At 54.7% G+C, this 24,791-nt stretch overlaps 2 protein-coding genes across 2 annotated transcripts in view; both read right to left on the bottom strand.

Annotated features, from left to right (window-relative positions):
• Positions 1-1,369: 1,369 nt before the first annotated feature.
• The window catches only part of LOC136024269 (acrosin-like), a 29,670-nt gene continuing 6,248 nt past the window's right edge, over positions 1,370-24,791 (bottom strand). The window contains exons 2-5 of the mRNA XM_065699484.1: positions 3,665-3,865; positions 2,860-3,125; positions 2,323-2,471; positions 1,370-1,779 (exon numbers count right to left, since the gene is read on the bottom strand). Of these exons, the coding sequence (XP_065555556.1) occupies positions 1,420-1,779; positions 2,323-2,471; positions 2,860-3,125; positions 3,665-3,843 (954 nt within the window). The 5' untranslated portion in view covers positions 3,844-3,865 and the 3' untranslated portion in view covers positions 1,370-1,419. The remainder of the gene's footprint in view (positions 1,780-2,322; positions 2,472-2,859; positions 3,126-3,664; positions 3,866-24,791) is intronic.
• Positions 16,223-16,761, bottom strand: LOC136024270 (glial fibrillary acidic protein-like). Its single transcript, XM_065699485.1, has one exon. The coding sequence runs from the start codon at positions 16,759-16,761 to the stop codon at positions 16,303-16,305; it is 459 nt and encodes a 152-aa protein (XP_065555557.1). The 3' UTR covers positions 16,223-16,302.

Below are 24,791 nucleotides of genomic sequence, written 5' to 3' on the forward strand. Positions count from 1 at the left end.
GGCTGTAGGAGGACAGGCGCTGGCTCTCCATGACGATGGGATGGGCGCGATGCGCCGGGATGAGGGGTTTTATGGAGCCCCGGAGCCCCCGTCCCGCCGGCACTGGCCACTGGCCACAGAGCTGGAGGGATGGCACAAAACCCAGCCTCTGCGGCGCCTGCAGGGGTGAATGTGCCCTGGCACCCGGCCTGGGCACCGGGAACCGCCTGCCCCATCCACAGGCTCTGCTGGGATCCGGGGAGGGCCCGAGACAGCCAGCATGGGGAGCACAGAGCACGGCCATCCCTACCCATCCCTTCTCCATCCCCATCCCGGCTCCATCCCTACCCACGGGGCAGCCGGTGGGGTTCACTGGGCGCAATGCCCTGGGGACACGGGGTGCTGGGTCCGAGGTGTCACAGGGTGCCCGCTGCAGTGCCAGGGCTGTGCCTGCACCCTGGGGATCCATCCAGCAGCGTCTTGAGGTGCTCAGGGTAGGGAGAGCCCCTGGGCAGGCTCAGGGGTGGGTGTGCACCCCCCCGCCATCAGCCCCATCAGCTCCGTCAGCCCCATCACCTCCATCAGCTCCATCAGCTCCACCAGCTCCATCAGCCCCATCAGCTCCATCAGCTCCAACATCTCCATCAGCCCCATCAGCTCCATCAGCTCCATCACCTCCATCAGCCCCATCAGCTCCATCACCTCTATCAGGATATCTATCTCTTCTTTCCTCTTGTTATTTCTTTTTTCATTATTATTATTGGCGGTAGCAGCAGTGATTTGTGTTATACCTTAGTTACTAAACTGTTCTTATCTCAACCCGTGGGAGTTGCATTCTTTTTGATTCTCCTCTCCGTCCCTCCAGAAGCAGGGGGAGGGCAAGAAGGGGGGGAGTGAGCAAACGAGGTTTGTAGTTGGGTTTAAAGCACGACACTTGTGAGGTCCCAAGGGAAGATCCCAAGCCTGGAAGCAGGATGCTCCAGCTGGATGCAGGGATGAAGTGGGATGCTCCAGCTGGATGCAGGGATGAAACAGAACCATGGAAGGCTGGGTTCTCCTTCATCATTTGGGTGTGTTCGAACTGGAACAATGAAGTTCAGGTTGGAGATAAGGAAGTGAGGGTGCTGGGACACTGGGATGGGTTGAACGGAGAAGGAGGGATGGGGCATGGAGCAACCTGGTCTAATGGAAGCTGTCCCCCCTCCTTCTTCATGCCACGGCTTGATGGTAGGGCAATGATTGGACTTGATGCTCCTGAAGGTCTTTCCCAACCTGGCTGATTCCCTGATGCCCAGCTCCCGCTTCCCACTGTGCCCTCCATCCCTCATCCCCATCCCTCCCCATGCACCAGAAGAAGAGGTGGGCGTGCAAAGCGTCCCCTCTACGGGAAAACGAGGCAACTTTACTGCAGTTCAAGCCAACTGCAGGCGATGCCGCTCCTCAAGTCTTCTTCCCCCCTAGACCCTGCAGCAACTCCCGCACCCGAGTGGCGAATTCCACCAGCACCCGAACCGGGAACGAGCAGAAGCCACTGATGCTGGAGGCCGTGGGCGCCGGCATCGTCTCCTGGGTGGGAGTGTGGGAGACGTGCTGGTGGCTCCATGTCGGGGGCGTGGCGGAGGCTCCCGCGGAGCGGAACATCCCCAGCTGGTAGAGGATCCACTCATGGAAGTGCTGCGTTGAGGTGTAGACCCCCGGATGGTTGGCCCTGGCGCAGCCGCGGCCCCAGCTCGTCAGCCCCACAACCCAGAAGAAGTTGGCGCGCTTGTCCCGGCACATGAGGGGACCGCCGCTGTCACCCTATGGAGGAGAAGGAGAGAGGATGAGGATGGGGATGGGTGGCCATGGCAACGCCGGAGGGGACCGCCACTCTCCCCTGTGGGGATGGAAGGGTTCTCCTTCATCATTTGGGCGTGAAGGGGGACCTTCCACATGGATTGGAGCCGTAGGATGAGGAGTGATGGGTTCCAACTGGAACAGGGGAGTGTGGCTTGAGATAAGGAGAAGTTGTTCCATATGAGGGTGGTGGGACACTGGCATGGGTTGGATGGAGAAGGATGGATGGGGCTTGGAGCAACCTGGTCTAATGGAAGGCGTCCCTGCCCCTTGCTTCCACCTGGATGCTTTAAGCTCCTTCACAACCTAACCCATTCCATGAACCCGTGCTCATGACACGGTTTAGTGGTGGAATCTCGATGCTCTTAAAGCTCCAGCCTCTATGGTCTGTGCGCAGGGATGACGGCCCAGGAGGCGGATGCGCTTCCGCAGCTGGGATAAGGGGGGATGCAGAGCAAGGCCCTGAGGATGGGAGAGGAGAAGGGAGCCCCGATGGCACACCCCTACCTGGCAGGTGTCGATGCCTCCCTGCGGGTACCCAGCACAGAGGTTGTGTCTCTTGATGGCCCCTCGGTACCAATTGGTGCTGTTGCAGAGCTTGACATCGATGAGGCGGACCTTGGCCTCCTGCAGGGCTGATGAGGACGATGCCCCCGCTGTGGGGACACAAAGGGGGTCAGGGCTGGGGGTACAAGGGATGGCTTTGGGGTATTGGGGGCTGAGAAGCTCAATGGGATCCATCAACACCCCCCCACGGCCTGGGCTGCATCCTCTTTGCTCAGTATCCTCAACATAAGGAGGACGTGAAGGGACCTTCAGTGATGGGACAAGGGCTGATGGTTTCCAGCTCAACCAGGAATGCTCAGGTTGAACAGAATGAAGTGGTGGGACACTGGGATGGGTTGGATGGAGAAGGCTGCGATGACTCCATCCCCAGTTGGAGCAACCTCCAATAGGCCTGGATGAGCTTTACCCTCCCTTCCATCCCATTCCATGAACCCATGACCCAGCATTCCAAGGCCAACGGGGCCGTCGGGCACTCACTTCTGGCCTCCCTCGCGCCCCATCCGCTGATGAAGCACTCGGAGAGCTGGGATAGCCTGAGCGTCGCATCGGGCACGCAGGCCAGCTGCACGTGGTACCCGCACTGCACCGGCTGGTCCAGCTCCACCAAGGCGATGTCGAAGCCGCCGGAGATGCCGGTGTAATATTCATGGACCACGACCTGCCGTATCCGCCGCTTCTGGGTCTCGGCATTGGCCCAAGCCAGGTCCGTGATTCCAACCATCACGAACCAATCCGTGGTGAAGCTGGGAGGGAGTGGAAGAGCAGGGGTTGGAGCCGTAGGACAAGGCTGATGGGTTCCGACAGGGACTTGCAGGTTGGAGATAAGGAAGGGATTCCCTGTGAGGGTGCTGGGGCTCTGGGATGGCATGGACGGAGAAGGTTTGGATGCTCCATGCCTGGCAGTGCTCAAGGCCGGCTTGGAGCAAGCTGCTTTACGGAAGGCATCCCTGCCCATGGCAAGGGGTTGGAAGTGGGTGATCCCAAGCTCCTTTCCAACCCAACCCAGCCGATTCCATGATCCATTCGATCCTGTGCCATTCCATTCCATCTCATTCCATTCCATTCTAATCCATTCTAAGGAGAAGAGGGGTGGGAAGGAGTCACATTCCTGGTGCTTCCCAAAGGAAAGCACTGCCCCAGGGTGCCTTAGGCTCAAGGGCTGTCAAGCTGGAAGCAGCCTTCTCTTGTGCACTCTTCCCAGTGCATCCAGGATGGGGAATCGGACAGGATGGGAGCTGCTCCTGGGCTATTCCCTAAGGCTGGAATCCCTCCTCTGCCTTACTTTTGCCCGACGAAGCAGTGAGCAGCCGTGAGGACCCACTGGGGGGTGATGAGGGACCCCCCGCAGATGTGCGAGGAGCCGGTGCCCCTGGGGAACTGGATGCTGACGATCCATGGCCAGGCGCCCTGCTGCGCATCCACGCCTCCGACGATGCGTGACGTCCCATAGTAATCAGCCATGGGACGGGTACCGCAAGTGCCTCTGGAAGCAGAAGCCCAACACTTGATGGTTAGCGATGAAGGGCGAGCATGGTCCCACCCCACTGGTGCCGCAGGTACAAGGGACCCTATGGGGTGCCCCATAGCTGCGCTGTGCTACCACATGGGGTGATGGCAAGGAAGTGGTGCTCCCCCAATCCCACCATCCCACTGGTGTGCCCCTGGCTGGGAGCAGCAGCATCTCCCTATGGAATAGCAGGAGCCCCGGGGCCTGGTGCCACTCACCCACAGCTGTCCCAGGAGCCTCGCACCAGCCAGGCCGAGGCCAGCAGGATGACGGCACGGAGCAAAGCCATCGCTGCCAGCACCGCTAAGGGTGACAACAAGGAGCTGCAAGCACCACTGCACCCAAAGCACAACTGCCCCAGGGACACGGGTGCTGGATGCAGGTCCCTTGGAGCTGGTGCTGATGTCATAGAGAGGCAGGTTCCATGGGGGGCGGTTCAGTGGGGGGGAGTGGGGCGTGACCATGAGGGGTTCCATGGTGTGGGGGGGCATGCTGAGACGGGGGTGTTCTGATGGGCTTGGGGTGATTTGAATCCCTATGGGATGCTCTGGAGCCCTGTGGGATGCTCTGCTTGTGGGATGCACTGAATCCCTCTGGGATACTCCGGAGCTCTGTGGGATGCTCTGAATACCTCTGGGATGCTCTGGAGCCCTATGAGATGCTCTGAATACCTCTGGGATGCTCTGCTTGTGGGATGCTCTGAATCCCTCTGGGATGCTCTGGAGCCCTATGGGATGCTCTGAATCCCTCTGGGATGCTCTGCTTGTGGCATGCTGTGGAGCTCCCTTGTGCCACCAGCTCCTTCCCAAGATCCATACACCAGAGAACATCCACACTGCAGCACAGAGGTGTGGGATCATGGAGTCATGGAATCCTGGAGTCATGCAACGGGTTGGGTTGAAGGCACCTTAAAGCTCTTCCAGGTCCAACCCCTTCCATGGGCAGGAACACCTTCCATAGAGCAGGATGCTCCAAGCCCAATCCAACCATGCCCGCTCCCAAGAACACCCCACAAACCCAATTAACTTGGACGGTTTTACCTCAAGGGTTTCAAACCAGTCCAGCCATGTTTGGAAATCAGTGCACACACAGCCAGAATCATGGAAGCCACCCACTCAGACGGGGACTCTGGTACAATACGGGGACGCCCTAGGAACTGCCCCAGGAACAGAGGAAGAACGTGTCCAGGGGATGGTGGGATTCTTGAAGCTCCTGGGACTGAACGGTTATCGGGGATCCAGATTAAAGGCCCAACTAATTCAAACCCGAGTTTCCTCCTTAGGATATGAAGTAACAGGAGGACAGAGAGAACTTGGAATCGCCGGAAAAGAAGCCCTTTGTCAAACTCCACGACCGTTGACCGTCAAGGAGCTCCGGATGTTCCCGGGAATGACGGTATGGGGCAGACTTGAGATCCACGATTACGGTGTTCTGGTAGGACCACGCTAGGAACTGTTAAAAGGAAACCCTCCCTCTTTGGAACGGACTGATGCAGCAGAGGGGGCTTTTAGAAATTCAGGAAGAGAGCAAATGAGAGCTGCAGCTCTGGGACTTCCGGATGCAAACCAACCCTGTTGGCTGTATTCTGATGGAAAACAAGGAACAGCCTCGGGGGTCCTGGCTCAGGGACCCTAGAAAAGGGCAGTGGCATCGTTTGCGAAAGAGCTGAATGAAGCGAGCAGAGCACGGCCCGGATGCCTGAGGGCTGTGGCGGCGGTTCTCATGAATACGGAAGAGGCCGCAAACTCTCCTTGGGACAGAAGATGACTGTACTGGTGTCCATGTTGTATCGGCAGCCCTGGAACAGAAAGGAGCCCACTGGTTATCTCCTTCACGGTTTTCAAAGTACCAGGCCACCCCTGTGGAACAGGATGATATAGAAATTGTGGTCACCGATGTGGTGAACCCAGCATCCTTTCTGCAGGAACCACTAACACACGAGTGCTTGGCCACTGGAGAGACTGCGCATTGGAGCCCACCAGATTTGGTTCTTGGTTTACTGATGGGAACCGCTCCATGAAAAAGGGTGATCGAAAGGCAGGATATGCCCTTACCACCACTTGACAGGTAACAGAAGCTAAACCTTTACCAGCAAACCCCTCTGCCCGGAAGGCAGAAATAACAGCATTATCGAGAGCCTGGAACTGGCTAAAGACAAAAGGATCAATATTTGGGCTGATTCTAAATACGCGTTTGGTGTGGTCCGTGCACACGGAGCCATCTGGAAAGAACGAGGGCTTTTGAACAGCCAAGGGAAACAGATTAAACGTGCTGCAGAAACTGCTGTTCGGCTGCCTGAGGAAGGAGCTGTTATGTATTGTAGAGGGCATCAACACGGTGACCCTGATCAGGAAATCGGAACTAATTTGGCCGATTTGGAAGCCAAACGAGCATCTGAACAAGGTAAAATCATGTCCTTAATCCCTGACGGCAAACTGACAACTGGGAAATCTGAACCCAGATATTCAAAAGGGGATGAAAAGCTGACTGAAGAACTGAAAAGACAGGAAAACAAAGAGGGCTGGGTTCAGATAGCTGATGGGCCCACTGTAATTGCCTATAATCCACTCTGGAAGCTGGTTCAGGAGGAACATAATGAAACTCATTGGCTGAAAACAGAAATCAAACTGGGACAATCGGGTGAGGAAGTTCTCTTGGACAGCAGTGGCAAATAGATTTTTCTGAATGACTGAGCAAAGGAGGTTATTGCTATTTGTTGGTGTTCAAAAGAATATTGGGGACAAGAGCGACAGGTTTGGATTTTCCATTTCACCCTTGCAGACCTGGAGACCGGGGTTAAGAAGATTATACCTGTGTACAAAGCAGTGCCACAGGTGTAAGTCACTGTTCAAACTGCAATCACTCTATGAATATTAGATGGTTTCGCAGTTCAGTGGTGGCCCGTTCCTGAAGGGAAACGATGGGATGGGTTATGCGGAGAAAATGCTCATAATACTCCACCCCGACTGGAAGGGGGCATGCACCTTAGGTGCTGTGGTACCCATTCTTGCTAGTATTGGGTTCACAAGGGGGGGGTTGTTCCATAATCAATGGTTCCTACATAGATCAAAGTGGCAGAATTGAAACAGACCTGGAGGAAATTTGGAACCAAACGGAAATATTTCATGCAATGACCAACGATGATACCTCCTGGGGTTTTGAAGAAATCTGGTGTCGTAGTTTAAACCCTACCACAAAAGCTCGTTCACTCACTCCCCCCCCCCCCTTTTCTCTTTCTCCCTCTTTCTTTCCTTCCCCCCACCCCAACCCTCCCCGCTCCTGGAGGGATGGGGAGGAGAATCGAGAGAATGTAACTCCCACGGGTTGAGGTAAGAACAGCCCAGTAACTAAGGTATAACACAAATCACTGCTGCTACCGCCAACTGATAAGAGAAAATAGCAAGAGAACACGATACCACCGCCGAGCGAGTTCGAGCCCCCCGAAGTGAGACCGTGCCCTTCCGGGTAACTCCCAGTTACATCCTGGGCATGCCGTGCTGTGGTATGGAATACCTCTTTGGCTAGCTTGGGTCAGGTGTCCTGCCTCTGCTTCCTCCCAGCCTCCTCTCGTCCCCGGCAGAGCATGAGGCTCACAAAGTCCTTGGCCAGAATAAACATTATTTGACAACAACTAAAACCAATCGGTGTTATCAGCTCTGTTCCCAGGCTGGAAGTCAAAACACAGAGCTTGCGCCAGTTACTAAGAAGGAGCAAAACGGCTCCTGGTAAACCCAGGACAGGTGTCGTGTGTGTTCCATCAGAAGTGTGCTCCGCACCTCTTGGCTGTAAGCGGTGCAGGATGGCACCACGTTGTAAGCTCAAGCTCTAATCAGCAGAAACATCGGAAGCAAGGAATGTCCCTGTTGTCTGTGCCCCCAAACACACAGGAAAGGAACCACAGGCATCTCCGTAGCTTGTGATTTGAAAGGTTAAAGGGGGGCACTTAAAAACCCAACTGGTTCCAATTAGGGGAGGCCGTTCCAGGACATGGAATGGAAATGCCACGTGGACTTCACTTACCTTGACCCATGGTCTCCTATAGGAATTAGCAGTCAGTGTTTGGACTTGTAAAGACATCAACAGGAGTACAAAAAGGACTGTGTGACCTGAGCACACTTGTTTTGGCTTTAATGAAAGGAAGGGTATAAAAAACACAAGGGTACTCGATATAAAGGCTTCTTGGTGGAATTTGGGTGTTGGGAGAGTCGTGTCTGGCTTTCCCGGTCGGGATCTGTAAATGAAGGAAGAAGGGTGCTTTAAAACACCTTCACCGACAAGAAAAGCACTCCCTGAACAATACGAAATGCCGTGGCTTTCTCTGAAGCTTGCAAGTAGAGAAAAATCACTGAGTAATTATTTTGATTGCCAATTATCTCCACTATTATCCTGCTGTTCTGTTCTCAGTCCCTTCTGAACTCACTTTTGCTGCCCTTTGGAGGATACAACAGCTTCCCCAGCATCCAAAAGAGGGTTATTCATTGATATAGCCTTCAGATTGATGCAGTTTGAATTACAGTATGTTAAGGTGAAAAGTCTGGTCTCCTCGTTGCACCTAAACAGTGTGGAAATCGCTGAAGTGCCCATCTTTGTCCCTAAAATGGGAAGTTTGTAATTGTTACTGTACTGTTGTTAAGATTTAACAGGTGCAAAATCTTTGCAAGTCACTGGTTGTGAATCGTGTGAAACTGCCACGTCCTGCTAAAAAATACTGATTTATTATGCTATTTATTTGATGGGCTTGTCAGATCTATAGCATTTGAATTGTTTTTAACCCTTACATATTACCTAAGGAGTAAATTTAGTCTGTTCACGAAGATGAGACCTCACCTGGAGCATTGTGTGCAGTTCTGGTGTCCTCAACATAAAAAGGACATGGAGCTGTTAGAACAAGCCCAGAGGAGGCCACGAGGATGATCAGGGGCTGGAGCACCTCCCGTATGAAGACAGGCTGAGGAAGTTGGGGCTGTTCAGCCTGGAGAAGAGAAACTGCGTGGAGACCTCAGAGCAGCCTTCCAGTATCTGAAGGGGGGCTATAGGGATGCTGGGGAGGGACTCTTCGTCAGGGACTGTAGTGACAGGACAAGGAGTAACCGGTTAAAACTTAAACAGGGGAAGTTTAGATTGGATATAAGCAGGAAATCCTTTCCTGTTAGGGTGGTGAGACACTGGAATATAACCCCCATTTTCAAGAAGGGCAAAATGGAAGACCCGGGGAATTACAGAGCAGTCAGTCTCACCTCCATGCCTGGTTAAATCTTGGAGCACATTCTCCTGGATGGCATGCTAAGGCACATGAAAAACAACAAGGTGCTTGGTGGCAGCCAGCATGGCTTCACTAAGAGGAAATCCTGCCTGAGCAATTTGGTGGCCTTCTATGATGGGGCTACAGAGTTGATGGATAAGGGTAAAGCAGTTGATGTCATCTACCTGGACTTGTGCAAAGCGTTTGACACTGTCCCACACGACATCCTTCTCTCTAAATTGGAGAGATATCAATTTGATGGATGGACCACACGGTGGATAAAGAACTGGCTGGACGGCCACACACAAAGAGTTGTGGTCAATGGCTCGATGTCCGGCTGGAGACCGGTAACGAGTGGTGTCCCTCAGGGATCGGTGTTGGGACCGGTCTTGTTTAACATCTTCATCGCTGACGTGGACAGTGGGATTGAGTGTGCCCTCAGCACGTTTGCCGATGACACCAAGCTGTGTGGTCCGGTTGATACGCTGGAGGGAAGGGATGCCATCCAGAGGGACCTTGACACGCTTGTGAGGTGGGCTGATGCCAGCCTTATGAAGTTCAACCACGACAAGTGCAGGGTCCTACACCTGGGTCGGAGCAATCCCAGGCACAGCTACAGACTGGGCAAAGAAGAGATTCAGAGCAGCCCAAGGAGAAGGACTTGGGGGTGCTGGTCAATGAGAAAATGAACATGAGCTGGCTGCAGTGTGCGCTCGCAGCCCAGAAACCAACCGGATCCTGGGCTGCATCCAACCAGCAGGTGGAAGGAGGTGATCCTGCCCCTCTACTCTGCTCTTGTGAGACCTCACCTGGAGCATTGTGTGCAGTTCTGGTGTCCTCAACATAAAAAGGACATGGAACTGCTGGAACAAGTCCAGAGGAGGCCACGAGGATGATCAGGGGCTGGAGCACCTCCCGTATGAAGACAGGCAGAGGAAGTTGGGGCTGTTCAGCCTGGAGAAGAGAAGGCTGCGTGGGGACCTAATAGCAGCCTTCCAGTACCTGATGGGGGCCTATAGGGATGCTGGGGAGGGACTCTTCATCAGGGACTGTAGTGACAGGACAAGGGGTAACGGGTTAAAACTTAAACAGGGGAAGTTTAAATTGGATGTAAGGAGGAAATTCTTTCCTGTTAGGGTGGTGAGGCACTGGAATGGGTTGCCCAGGGTGGTTGTGAGTGCTCCATGCCTGGCGGTGTTCAAGGCCAGGTTGGATGAAGCCTTGTGTGGGATGGTTTAGTGTGAGGTGTCCCTGTCCATGGCAGGGGGGTTGGAACTGGATGATCTTGAGGTCCTTTCCAACCCTAACTATTCTAGGATTCTATGATTCTATGTGTGTGCACATCACACACACACACGTGCACATCCATGCGTGTGCACATCTCACACACACATGTGCACATCCATGTGTACCCATGCGCCCAGGGAAGCTCACACGTGCGCTTCCATCCCTCCACACCCATGTGCAGCACACATGTGCCTGCCCTCGCACGTGTGTGCCCTGGGCAGATGCACACCCGCGCTGCGGTCCCTGCCCATGGCCGCAGCCCTAGAGCTGCACACGCTCATCCACCCTTCCATGGGTGCACCAGGCACAGGCACAGCCACCCTGCTCTGCACACGCGGGCACCCATGGCCAGGGCACCCATGGCCACAGCCCCCGGACAGCCCCAGCATGAGCATGGACAAAGTGGGGTCTGGAGGCACAGGGCTGTAAGGGACATGGGGGTCCACACGGATGCCACCACAAGAGGCAGCCAGGATGAAGCTGGGGGCAGGGGGTCACTGTAGGGATGCTGAGGACAGGGATGGGGACAGCTCGCACAGGCTGGCAGCGAGGTGGCATCTGATGGCTGGGAAAGGCTCCCTGAGTGCTGCAGCACAGGGACAGCAGCCAGGCCCTGCTGGACCACAGCCACCAGCACCGGGACACCGACAGCATCCGGACAGGGACGGTTGTGGCAACAGTCATGGGTGCGACCTGTGGGCACCCAGAGGCATTGGTTGCAGTGGGGCACAGTGGTGGCACTGGGGCAGCGCTGAGTTTACACCCATTGCCCCTTGTCCTAGCACTCGATATCACTGAGAAAAGCCTAGCTCCGTCACCCTGACACCCACCCTTTACATATTTGTAAACTCTGATGAGGTCACCCCTCAGTCTCCTCTGCTCCAAGCTAAAGAGACCCAGCTCCCTCAGCCTCTCCTCATAAGGGAGGTGTTCCACCCCCTTCATCATCTCTGTGGCTCTGCGCTGGGCTCTTTCAAGCAATTCCCTGTCCTTCTTGAACAGAGGGGCCCAGAACTGGACGCAATATTGCAGATGCGGCCTCACCAAGGCTGAGTGGAGGGGGAGGAGAACCTCTCTTGACCTACTATCCACACCCTTTCTAATGCCCCCTAAGATGCCATTTGCCTTCTTGGCCACAAGAGCACATTGCTGGCTCATGGTCATCCTCCTGTCCACCAGGACCCCCAGTGTGGGAATCGCCGGGAGACGAGCTCATCAGATGATGACCGACAAGTCTCGTTTATTGCTAAGCAGATGGATACTTATAGACCTTGCTTGCACGTTTATAGTTTGGTTACAGAGAGATCATTGGCTCATAGCTTTTACATGTTACAAGATCATTGGTTTGTAGCTTCTACATTTTTGCAGCTACACCGTGCACCCCCCCACCAGCCTCCTTCTCATGCACTTATCACTTAGTGGCCTTGGCTGTGATTGGTCATAGTATGTTGCTGTTTGCCGGTGTCCTTCAGTTCCTCATTATCTGGCGTGAGAGGTTTGCACCATGTTCTACACAGATGTCTTGTTCCAGCTCGTTGATGGGAATGTGACCTTTTGACCTTTTTCGACAAGCCAATCCTCCACAATTCCCCCTTTTTCTTTATAAAGGAATAAGGACTGAGTCAGGAGTCGTTGTAAACAAGCAGAACAACATTGCAAAGCATAACAAAGTAACAAACCCCCTATAACTATGAGACCTATAACAGCGAAGCAGCTTGTAAAGCAAACGTATATGCAGCTCTATGAAGTGAAACTTCTAAAATCAGCTAAATATTTCTGAAGCGCTATAAGCGGGTTACATAAAAGATAATTTGACAGACTATACAAAAAGTCTTTGTTTCAGCCAACTCTGGCGAAGATGCCTTATAGACTGACAACCACCACAATACAATTCTACTGTAGGGTCACACTGATGACAAAACTACAGAGTTATCGAAGCACTTGTTGTATCACCAATCTCAGTTGTACCACTATATGCCTGTGGCCATGGACCGGATCTAGGAGGGCGACCGTGCTCAATGAAAGCTCTGTGTTGACTAAGGAGTTCAGTTCTTCTATTAGTGGCTGTAGCGCTCGGCGCAAGCAATGCTCCTCCCGGGCCTGCGAGTCAGGGTCCATACACTAGCTCGGAGACGCCGTCACTGGAGCTTCTGCAACAGCCGGTCTTAGTCACTTGGATGGTACCCACAAGGGTCCTGCAGGAGCACAAACACAGGCGTAACCACGGCCCAGATATATTACTTCTGCCGGTCCCTGCCACAAATCTGTATTAGGATCTCGATAGTACGCCTTAAAAGAAGGCTTTATCTTCTGCGCTTCTGTTTGTACAAAGTGCTTAATAACCGCTGGAGTTTGTTCATCACCAAAGATGCATAAATAATTTAACGTAATTTCACCCATATAATCAGCATCGATGACACCTGGAACAATGAATAGTCCTTTCAACGCAGATGATGATCTCCCCAGTAGCAAGGCTAGTCTCATAGATTCTTTTAACAATTCTGGACCTAGCTGGACTTGAGCCTCCTTAGTGGAGAACTGTCCAGTTCCCATCAGGTGTTGTAATTGCACCCCAATCAGGGGATCTCCCTGGCCTTGCTGAACTGCAACTGCCTCTTGACAGGCTTCCTGCCAATACATGTTCCATAACAACAACTGCGAAGGGGTGAGGATTAATTTCAAAATACTTTTAATATAACAGCAAATCCGTTCCCCAAATACATGACAACATCTGCCTAGTGGGTTCAAACTGAATGCCTGTAGAAATAACAGTTTGCCTTTACTGAGATAGCAATTTCCAATTTAAGGGAGACATTTCAGCATTTACTACCTGACCTTGAGCGTTAATCTGATACTTAACAGGAAAGGCGAGAATCTTTTCCTGCAACGCCTGCAAACAATCAAAATCATTGTTTGACAGGGCCTCTCTCTGAATAGATTTCCAGTCTATCACCTGGATTCGCATTTGTCTACCTGTGCTCTGCAACTTTACCTTTTTTCCTTCTCTCCCCCCCCCCCTTTTTTTTTTTTTTAAAGTTGTTCACCCTGCTTTGCACGGCTACAAACAACAGCCTGCTCGGCAAGCAGCTACAGCTGCCTGCCTGCTTCAGCAGCAGCCATAAATACCTGTCAGCAACCACACTTTTGCGTTAACCCTTTCTTGCCTGAAATGTTAAACCACTACCTGTTAAAAACTTTTACATGAACACGATAACAAAAAAAATACATAGAACACCATCTGCTCTCATCACACACACACACATACGTATGCATATGGGATCCCACAAGCACATTTCACACAACTACAATATTTGAAACACAAAATCCAGACAATCATTACTCGCACTACACAGTCCCACGTACAGGACATGGCACAAGGACTCTCTGAAGACTATCAGGAAACCAGCTCCAACAAGCATCATCGCAGTGTGAGGTGGCAGGCTCAGCCCTAGCGAGTGTCCCCACAGAAGCTCTGCCTCCCTCACATTGCATGAGGCTTGGGCTTTTATACTGATCAAAATGCACACTCATTCTGACACAGGTGGCCAGTCTATGTCAGAAGAAGTGGCCAGCAATATCTATAAAGGTTTCCAAGCATCAATAGAATCATAGACATTTGCTAACTTCTAGTACATGAGTATCACAGACAGACTGTATCAAATGAGTTGTATATGGGACCCCAAGTCCATGGTCCGTCACAGTCCGCTACAGTCCTCCCGATACCCCTGATAAGGGCATACGAGAGACCTTCCCACCACGGGTCTTGATCCAGCACATACATCACAGGGAAAGCACACAATACATCTGCATCCCACACCCATCTCGCTTCTCCCTTTACAGCTGTCCATTTATCATGAGGATCTGGGGGATATAAATCAGGCTTCTTTTCCGGCTCCATGTCAAAAGGATCATCCAGGTCAGCATCAGAATTAACAGGCGTCAGAACTTCAGAAGCAGCAACAGCAGCCTGATGAGCACGCACAGGCTCCTTCTTGGGGTCAATAGGGTCCGGGTCAAAAAGACTGTCTTAATCTCGGTCTTCAGACTTTGCAGCCGCGGTGGCAACTGGCAGAGGCTCAAGGGTGGCCAGGGGTGGCGGGGTGACACTGGGTTCCACGATCTCGCTTTTTGACTTTAACATCTCTAAAATAGTTCTCCAAATGACCAACAAATGTTTCACAGTGTCACTGCCCTCCGTGGCTGTGTTCTTCGGAGCTTTCCCGATCCCTGCTGTCTTCCCAGCCTTTTGTTTTAACAGGGTATTATACATAGCTTGCCAAATCTTATCTCCAAATTTTCGCCATTCTGCTAATTCATGGACAGTGTGAGGGTTAACAAAACATCCCTTAGACTGCCCATAAGCTAACAGTCCCTGCAGCTCTTTCTGCAGGTCGATCCCTTTAACCTGCCGCTTTTGTAAGAAGGCAGTAAATAAATCATACGCCGCTTGCCTTTCCATACCTTTGCGTGCTTGTTGCAGCCCCTTCAGGTTTCGGCGGCGCGTACCGGCCGGGCTCGTCTATACGGTCACCCAGGGTCCGGCGCTTAAAATCCTGAGATCTTGGCGCTTTGACCGTCCTGTGGCTGCGATCAGGACCCGAGCAGAACTTACGTCGTCCCACCGTGGGGTTCGAGGGATCACGCCGGGGTCACCATTTGTGGGAATCGCCCCGAGACGAGCTCATCAGATGATGACCGACAAGTCTCGTTTATTGCTAAGCAGATGGATACTTATAGACCTTGCTTGCATGTTTATAGTTTGGTTACAGAGAGATCATTGGCTTATAGCTTTTACATGTTACAAGATCATTGGTTTGTAGCTTCTACATTTTTGCAGCTACACCGTGCACCCCCCCACCATCCTCCTCATGCACTTATCACTTAGTGGCCTTGGCTGTGATTGGTCATAGTATGTTGCTGTTTGCCGGTGTCCTTCAGTTCCTCATTATCTGGCGTGAGAGGTTTGCACCATGTTCTACACAGATGTCTTGTTCCAGCTCATTGATGGGAGTGTGACCTTTTGACCTTTTTCGACAAGCCAATCCTCCACACCCATTCAGCACCGTTACCCGTTCAGCACCATTAACCATTCAGCACCGTTACCCATTCAGCACCGTTACCCGTTCAGCACCATTACCCATTATCCATTCAGCACCGTTACCCGTTCAGCACCAATGCCCATTCAACACCATTACCCGTTCATCACCGTTGCCCGTTCAGCACCGTTACCCATTCAGCACCATTACCCATTCAGCACCAATACCCATTCAACACCGTAACCCATTCAGCACCGTTACCCATTCAGCGCCGTTACCCGTTCAGCACCATTACCCGTTCCGCACCATTACCCGTTCAGCACTGTTACCCATTCAGCACCCTTACGCTCAGCCCCTTGGACAGACCTCCCGTGGGTCAACACAGCCCCACAACACCAGCCCTTACACCCTGGGTTAGGTGCACGTGCCCATCCCACACCCTCCGCCACTGTCCCCAGGGGCCACCCATGTCCCCATCACCACCCTGGTACCCAGCAGTACCTGGTCCCCAGGGCTACCCTGGTCCTGGTGACCACCCTGGTCCCTGGGGACACCCCGATTCCCACATTAGTCCTAGGTGGCACCCTGGTCCTTGTTCCTACCATGGTCCCCATCACCACACTGGTCCCCAGAACAAGCCTGATCACCATCCCCGCATCCACCCTGGTCCTGGCGATGCTCCTCACACCCATCCCCAGTGGCCACTCTCAATCCTGTCCCAGCGGCCACCTTGGTCCCTGGGGGCATCCTGGTGGTCCCCCTGCTCCCCATCACCACTCTGCTCCTGATCATCCTCCTGGTCACAGCGGCCACCTTGAGCCCACGCCTGCCCCAAGCCAGGCAGCTCCTTACTTGTGCTGGAGGCTGCCGAGGTCCTGGCTGAGGTTGTCCCTCTGCGTCTCCGGATGGGCCTTGGCAGTGGCCAAGTGCTCCACACGGCCCCGCAGCTCACGCAGCTCCTCCCGGTAGACGTCGGCCACACGCGAGGGCTCCTGGTCCCGCGCCTGGTTCAGCTCCAGCGCCAGCCCCCGGTTCTGCTGCTCCGGCAGCCGGACCTTCTCGACGGAGCTGGCGAAGCGGTCGTTGAGCTCCATCAGCTCCACCTTCTCCTTGCTGCGCGTCTCCCTGAACTCCGAGTTGAGCGCAGTGGCCAGCGAGAAATCCATCCTGCCCGTGCCCATGCGGGGACCCAGCCGGGTGCTGCGGGGCGCCCGGAGCCGCGCCGGGGAGCTGGCGGGGAGCACCCGGTGCAGCGGGGCGGCGGTGCCGGAGCGGCGGCTGTAGGAGGACAGGCGCTGGCTCTCCATGCCGATGGGATGAGGGGTTGCGATGCGCCGGGATGAGGGGTTTTATGGAGCCCCGTCCCCCCCGTCCCGCCGGCACTGGCCACTGGCCACAGAGCTGGAGGGATGGCACAAAACCCAGCCTCTGCGGCGCCTGCAGGGGTGAATGTGCCCTGGCACCCGGCCTGGGCACCGGGAACCGCCTGCCCCATCCACAGGCTCTGCTGGGATCCGGGGAGGGCCCGAGACAGCCGGCATGGGGAGCACAGAACACGGCCATCCCTACCAACCCTTCTCCATCCCTACCCACGGGGCAGCCGTGCCCTGGGGACACGGGGTGCTGGGTCCGAGGTGTCACAGGGTGCCCGCTGCAGTGCCAGGGCTGTGCCTGCACCCTGGGGATCCATCCAGCAGCGTCTTGAGGTGCTCAGGGTAGGGAGAGCCCCTGGGCAGGCTCAGGGGTGGGTGTGCACCCCCCCGCCATGCACACACACGAGGCTCTCCTGTGGTTCTGCCGCCTGATGATGCTGATGCTGACCTGGATGCTCCTTTGGAGCCGGGGCCTCTGGATCCGGGCAAGGAGCCTGGTTCACATCCCACACATCCTTATGACAAACGGGCAGCTGTAAAGGGAGAAGGGAGAGGGGCAGGGATGCGGATGGACAGAGAGCTTTCCCGGTGGCGTGTGTGCCGGAGCAGGACCCGCTGTGGGAAGGTCTCTGCTATGCTCTTATGAAAGATACCAGGCGAATGGTGACGGACCATGGACCCGGGGCCCCATAGACAGCTCATTTGACAGGGTCTCTCTGGGATACTCACGTACCAGGGGCTGGCACATACAAATAGATCCATGTTGTCATCGACCCCTGGAGACTTTTCCAGCCTGATCGTCCATCCTCACAGGGTCCTGGCGCCACGTTCTGTGCAGGGGGCTGTGGAGTGGCGTAATGATGGTCCGGGTTTTGTGTTTCAAACACTGCCATTGTGGGGAGTGTGCTTGTGCGATCCCATGCGTGTGTCTGTGTCCGTGTGCGTGTGTGTTGGTGGCAGGCAGTGTTCTGTGTGCTTTCTGTTGTCGGGTTCCCACATTAGTTTTTAAGGGGTTGGAAGCAGCAGTGCGGCCCCCTCAGCTGTTGCATCACCGTGTGCAAAAGAAGCTGCCTCCCGATCCGCTTCCCAGCGCTCCAGCGGTGGCACGGCCGGGATGGACACCGGAGCCGTGCAGTGAAGGAAAACAAACCCAAACCCTTTCCATCTATGGGAGCACTGGGGCAGTTTGTAGAGACCCCACAGACAAGGCCTAAAGAGCGCCTGCAGCACGCGGGGCACACGGGAGGAGCCCTGCTCAGTGTGTTTAAAGTGACCTGGGGGTGAATCCAGGGCTGGGAGGAACGGATGGATCGGGTGACACCAGAGCTGCTGGCTGGAACAGCGAGAGGGGCAGCGCAGCCCCAGCTCCATCAGCCCCGGCACCTCCATCGGCTCCATCAGCTCCATCAGCTCCATCAGCCCCATCACCTCCATCAGCCCCATCACCTCCATCAGTTCCATCAGCCCCATCACCTCCATCAGCTCCATCAGCCCCATCAACTCCATCAGCCCCATCACCTCCATCAGCCCCATCGGCTCCATCAGCTCCATCACCTCCATCAGCTCCATCAGCTCCATCAACTCCATCAGCCCCATCAGCTCCATCACCTCTATCAGCTCCATCAGCTCCATCAGCCCCATCACCTCCATCAGCCCCATCAGCTCCATCAGCTCCATCAGCCCCATCAGCTACATCAGCTCCATCACCTCCATCACCTCAATCAGCTCCATCAGCTCCATCAGCTCCATCACCTCCATCAGTTTCATCAGCCCCATCAGCTCCATCAGCCCCATCAGCTCCATCAGCTCCATCAGCCCCATTAGCTCCATCAGCTCCATCACCTCCATCAGCTCCATCAGCTCCATCACCTCCATCAGCTCCATCAGCTCCATCAACTCCATCAGCCCCATCAGCTCCATCACCTCTATCAGCTCCATCAGCTCCATCAGCCCCATCACCTCCATCAGCCCCATCAGCTCCATCAGCTCCATCACCTCCATCAGTTTCATCAGCCCCATCAGCTCCATCAGCCCCATCAGCCGCATCAGCTCCATCAGCCCCATTAGCTCCATCAGCTCCATCACCTCCATCAGTTTCATCAGCCCCATCAGCTCCATCACCTCCATCAGCTCCATCACCTCTATCAGCTCCATCACCTCTATCAGCTCCATCAGTTCCATTAGCCCCATCAGCTCCATCAGCTCCATCACCTTCATCAGCTCCAACGCCTCCATCAGCTCCATCCCCTCCATCAGCTCCATCAGCCCCAACAGCCCCATCAGCCCCATCAGCTCCAACGCCTCCATCAGCTCCAACACCTCCATCAGCTCCATCCCCTCCATCAGCTCCATCCCCTCCATCTGCCCCATCAGCTCCATCAGCCCCATCAGCTCCATCAGTTCCATTAGCCCCATCAGCTCCATCAGCTCCATCACCTTCATCAGCTTTATCACTTCCATCAGCTCCATCACCTCCATCAGTTCCATCAGCCCCATCAGCCCCATTAGCCCCATCAGCTCCATCACCTCCATCAGTTCCATTAGCCCTATCAGCTCCATCAGCTCCATCACCTTCATCAGCTTTATCACCTCCATCAGCTCCATCCCCTCCATCAGCTCCATCCCTTCCATCAGCCGCCAGCCAAGCAGCATCGGGGGGCAGGAGAAGAAGAAAACAAACCGAGACGACGCAGCCCTGGAACAGGAAGGAGCCAGTGCAGCTCCTGTGCTTCCAACCTGCCGGGCCCTTTAACCGCGGGGAATGGCCCAGCCGACTCCTGCAGTGTTAACACTGGGCCGCTTGCTCCTGCGGCTGCTGAACGCTCCTTGTGCATCAGGACGCCTCTGCCCTAAGGAAACCCTTCAACCTGCTGATAACCTGCGGGGTATTTGTGTCCTCCTGCCTACAGGTCCATGGCGGCTGCCTGCAGCGCTTGTCAAGCCTTGCCATGGGCTGGGCAGGGGAGTGGAGGAACCGGATGCCTCAGCTGCAGGAGCTGCCCGTGAATACCCCGAGCAGAAGGAGGCAGGAAGAGAGAAACGAATGATTGCAAAGCATCACTTGGGGGCAGCTGAAAGGTCACAGCTTCAATGTGTGTGCTTGTAACGTAGCAGTGAGCAGAGGCGGTGGTTTTGTGTGTACAGCACCTGTATTCACTGGCCAGGAGCTGATGAGAAACTGCACCTTGCATGGATTTGTCCCTTGTAAAAGAGGTGCTGGAGCGTGCACATTTGCAGCAGCTGCTAGAAACTGCTAAGGCAAAAGCCAGAGAGATTCCAACAGGATGGCAGTGTTCTAAAGCAGGCATCGAGAGCAGATCCATGGAACAAAACAGGGGCAGCTCAGGGTTAACCCCCAAGAACGCACAGTGAAAGTGTGGGATGTTTGGGATGTTTGGGATGCTGGATGGAGGACGGAGCTCCTGTACTGCGCCAGGGCAGCACCCACATGTGCCTTGGCAAGGCAGCAAAGGGGGTCAGGGGGTGCAAGGGACAAGTGCGGTCCCAGGGTAGGGATGCTCAGAGCTCTCTGCCCCAGGCCTGGGGCTTTGCAAGCAGCCGGAGCAAGGGGGACACAGAGAGCAGGGCGGCAGCAGCAGGGTTTTAGCAAGGGGGGAACAGCACCGAAGCACCCAAAGCAGCAGGGGCTGGGCCTGCACTCCAGGACACGGCCCAGGCTGGACGCCCCCAGCACAGCAAAGGGGCAGAAGGCACCCGCAGGAACCCCTGCATGAGCGGGGAAGCCACGATGGAGCTCAGCCCCAGGAGCAAGGGCCTTTGCCAGGCCCAAACCCAGCTCCCCCCAGGAGGGGGGCAAGAAGAAGCAGCCGATGTCTCTGCTCAGCCCTCTGCTTTGAACCAAACTATTTATGAACGACAATAAATCATCTGCTGCAAAACACATCCAGGGCTGGGCTGGGAATGGGGGACAGGGAAAGGGGGACAGGGAATGGGGACAGGGAATGGGGGACAGGGAATGGGGACAGGGAATGGGAGACAGGGAATGGGGACAGGGCAGGGACTTGGGGGTGACTGTGAGCAGAAGAAACACTTAAGGGGAGCGCTGTGGGGCTGCAAGGAGGACGCAGAGGAAGGAAGAAATCTGGTAACTGGGTTAGGGACACGGGGAGGGATCCAGGAGCCGTCAGTGCAAGAGCTTCATTGGCTGGGGGCGGGCGCAAGGGGTTGGGGACAGTTCCTTGGGTCTCCTCCTGCTGCCCTTCCGGGTGCTGTTCCCCCAGCGAGGCTCTGAGGAAGACAAGAGCAGAGAAACAGATGAGGCAGCTCCTGGGCAACAGCAGCAAACCCAGAGCCCCTCCTGAGGAGGATCCAAGCCTCCTCCTTCCCACCCCTCTCCAAGGACCCTTCCCAAGGCTGAGGCTGCAGCCAGGAACAGCAAACCCCAAACGGCCTCTTCCAGCAGCACCAAACATCCCATTCCCAGGTGTTTGCCCCCCCAGACTAGAACGGGGCTGGCACAGCAGCAGCTCGCCGAGGCAGGGAGCTCCCATCGGGGCTTGCTTCTCCTCTCCCATCCGCGGGGCCTTGCTCTGTATCCCCCCTTATCCCAGCTGCGGAAACGCATCCGCCTCCTGGGCCGTCATCCCTGCGCACAGACCATAGAGGCTGGAGCTTTAAGAGCATCGAGATTCCACCACTAAACCGTGTCATGAGCACGGGTTTATGGAATGGGTTAGGTTGTGAAGGAGCTTAAAGCATCCAGGTGGAAGCAAGGGGCAGGGACGCCTTCCATTAGACCAGGTTGCTCCAAGCCCCATCCATCCTTCTCCATCCAACCCATGCCAGTGTCCCACCACCCTCATATGGAACAACTTCTCCTTATCTCAAGCCACACTCCCCTGTTCCAGTTGGAACCCATCACTCCTCATCCTACGGCTCCAATCCATGTGGAAGGTCCCTCTTCACGCCCAAATGATGAAGGAGAACCCTTCCATCCCCACAGGGGAGAGTGGCGGTCCCCTCCGGCGTTGCCATGGCCACCCATCCCCATCCTCATCCTCTCTCCTTCTCCTCCATAGGGTGACAGCGGCGGTCCCCTCATGTGCCGGGACAAGCGCGCCAACTTCTTCTGGGTTGTGGGGCTGACGAGCTGGGGCCGCGGCTGCGCCAGGGCCAACCATCCGGGGGTCTACACCTCAACGCAGCACTTCCATGAGTGGATCCTCTACCAGCTGGGGATGTTCCGCTCCGCGGGAGCCTCCGCCACGCCCCCGACATGGAGCCACCAGCACGTCTCCCACACTCCCACCCAGGAGACGATGCCGGCGCCCACGGCCTCCAGCATCAGTGGCTTCTGCTCGTTCCCGGTTCGGGTGCTGGTGGAATTCGCCACTCGGGTGCGGGAGTTGCTGCAGGGTCTAGGGGGGAAGAAGACTTGAGGAGCGGCATCGCCTGCAGTTGGCTTGAACTGCAGTAAAGTTGCCTCGTTTTCCCATAGAGGGGACGCTTTGCACGCCCACCTCTTCTTCTGGTGCATGGGGAGGGATGGGGATGAGGGATGGAGGGCACAGTGGGAAGCGGGAGCTGGGAATCAGGGAATCAGCCAGGTTGGGAAAGACCTTCAGGAGCATCAAGTCCAATCATTGCCCTACCATCAAGCCGTGGCATGAAGAAGGAGGGAGGACAGCTTCCATTAGACCAATTTGCTCCATGCCCCATCCCTCCTTCTCCATTCAACCCATCCCAGTGTCCCAACACCCTCACTTCCTTATCTCCAACCTGAACTTCCCTGTTCCAGTTGGAACCCATCACCCTCCTCCCCACACCCAAATGATGAAGGAGAACCCAGCCTTCCATGGTTCTGTTTCATCCCTGCATCCAGCTGGAGCATCCCACTTCATCCCTGCATCCAGCTGGAGCATCCTGCTTCCAGGCTTGGGATCTTCCCTTGGGACCTCACAAGTGTCGACCCAACTACAAACCTCGTTTGCTCACTCCCCCCCTTCTTGCCCTCCCCCTGCTCCTGGAGGGACGGAGAGGAGAATCAGAAAGAATGCAACTCCCACGGGTTGAGATGAGAACAGTTTAGTAACTAAGGTATAACAGAAATCACTGCTGCTACCGCCAATAATAATAATGATAAAGGAAATAACAAGGGGGAAAATGCAACACCTCAACGCCAGCCGACCAATAACTCGCCCCAGTCCCCCCAGCAGAGCACCGACCGATGCCTCCTCCAACCCTGCAGTCCCAGCCCTTCCGGGTAACTCCCAGTTACATCCTGGCCATGCCGTGCTGTGGTATGGAATACCTCTTGGGCTAGTTTGGGTCAGGTGTCCTGTCTGATTCCTCCCGGCCTCCCCTCCTCCCTGGCAGAGCAGGAGGCTCACAAAGTCCTTGGCCAGACCAAACATTCGAGCAGCAACTGAAAACATCGGCGTTATCAGCGCTGTTCCCAGGCCAAAAAACGAAACCACAGCGCTGCACCAGCTACTAAGAAGGAGAAAAATGACTGCTGCTGCTGAACCCAGGACATTCAGAAAAATCTATTTGCCACTGCTGTCCCAGAGAACTTCCTCACCCGATTGTCCCAGTTTGATTTCTGTTTTCAGCCAATGAGTTTCATTATGTTCCTCCTGAACCAGCTTCCAGAGTGGATTATAGGCAATTACAGTGGGCCCATCAGCTATCTGAACCCAGCCCTCTTTGTTTTCCTGTCTTTTCAGATCTTCAGTCAGCTTTTCATCCCCTTTTGAATATCTGGGTTCAGATTTCCCAGTTGTCAGTTTGCCGTCAGGGATTAAGGACATGATTTTACCTTGTTCAGATGCTCGTTTGGCTTCCAAATCGGCCAAATTAGTTCCGATTTCCTGATCAGGGTCACCGTGTTGATGCCCTCTACAATACTTAACAGCTCCTTCCTCAGGCAGCCGAACAGCAGTTTCTACAGCACGTTTAATCTGTTTCCCTTGGCTGTTCAAAAGCCCTCGTTCTTTCCAGATGGCTCCTTGTGCATGGACCACACCAAACGCGTATTTAGAATCAGCCCAAATATTGATCCTTTTGTCTTTAGCCAGTTCCAGGCTCTCGATAATGCTGTTATTTCTGCCTTCCGGGCAGAGGGGTTTGCTGGTAAAGGTTTAGCTTCTGTTACCTGTCAAGTGGTGGTAAGGGCATATCCTGCCTTTCGATCACCCTTTTTCATGGAGCGGTTCCCATCAGTAAACCAAGAACCAAATCTGGTGGGCTCCAATGCGCAGTCTCTCCAGTGGCCAAGCACTCGTGTGTTAGTGGTTCCTGCAGAAAGGATGCTGGGTTCACCACATCGGTGACCACAATTTCTATATCATCCTGCTCCACAGGAGTGGCCTGGTACTTTGAAAACCGTGAAGGAGATAACCAGTGGGCTCCTTTCTGTTCCAGGGCTGCCGATACAACATGGACACCAGTACAGTCATCTTCTGTCCCAAGGAGAGTTTGCGGCCTCTTCCGTATTCATGAGAACCGCCGCCACAGCCCTCAGGCATCCGGGCCGTGCTCTGCTCGCTTCATTCAGCTCTTTCGCAAACGATGCCACTGCCCTTTTCTAGGGTCCCTGAGCCAGGACCCCCGAGGCTGTTCCTTTTTTCCATCAGAATACAGCCAACAGGGTTGGTTTGCATCCGGAAGTCCCAGAGCTGCAGCTCTCATTTGCTCTCTTCCTGAATTTCTAAAAGCCCCCTCTGCTGCATCAGTCCGTTCCAAAGAGGGAGGGTTTCCTTTTAACAGTTCCTAGCGTGGTCCTACCAGAACACCGTAATCGTGGATCTCAAGTCTGCCCCATACCGTCATTCCCGGGAACATCCGGAGCTCCTTGACGGTCAACGGTCGTGGAGTTTGACAAAGGGCTTCTTTTCCGGCGATTCCAAGTTCTCTCTGTCCTCCTGTTACTTCATATCCTAAGGAGGAAACTCGGGTTTGAATTAGTTGGGCCTTTAATCTGGATCCCCGATAACCGTTCAGTC

This window comes from Lathamus discolor, chromosome 20, assembly GCF_037157495.1.
Source record: "Lathamus discolor isolate bLatDis1 chromosome 20, bLatDis1.hap1, whole genome shotgun sequence".
NCBI lineage: Eukaryota > Metazoa > Chordata > Aves > Psittaciformes > Psittacidae > Lathamus > Lathamus discolor.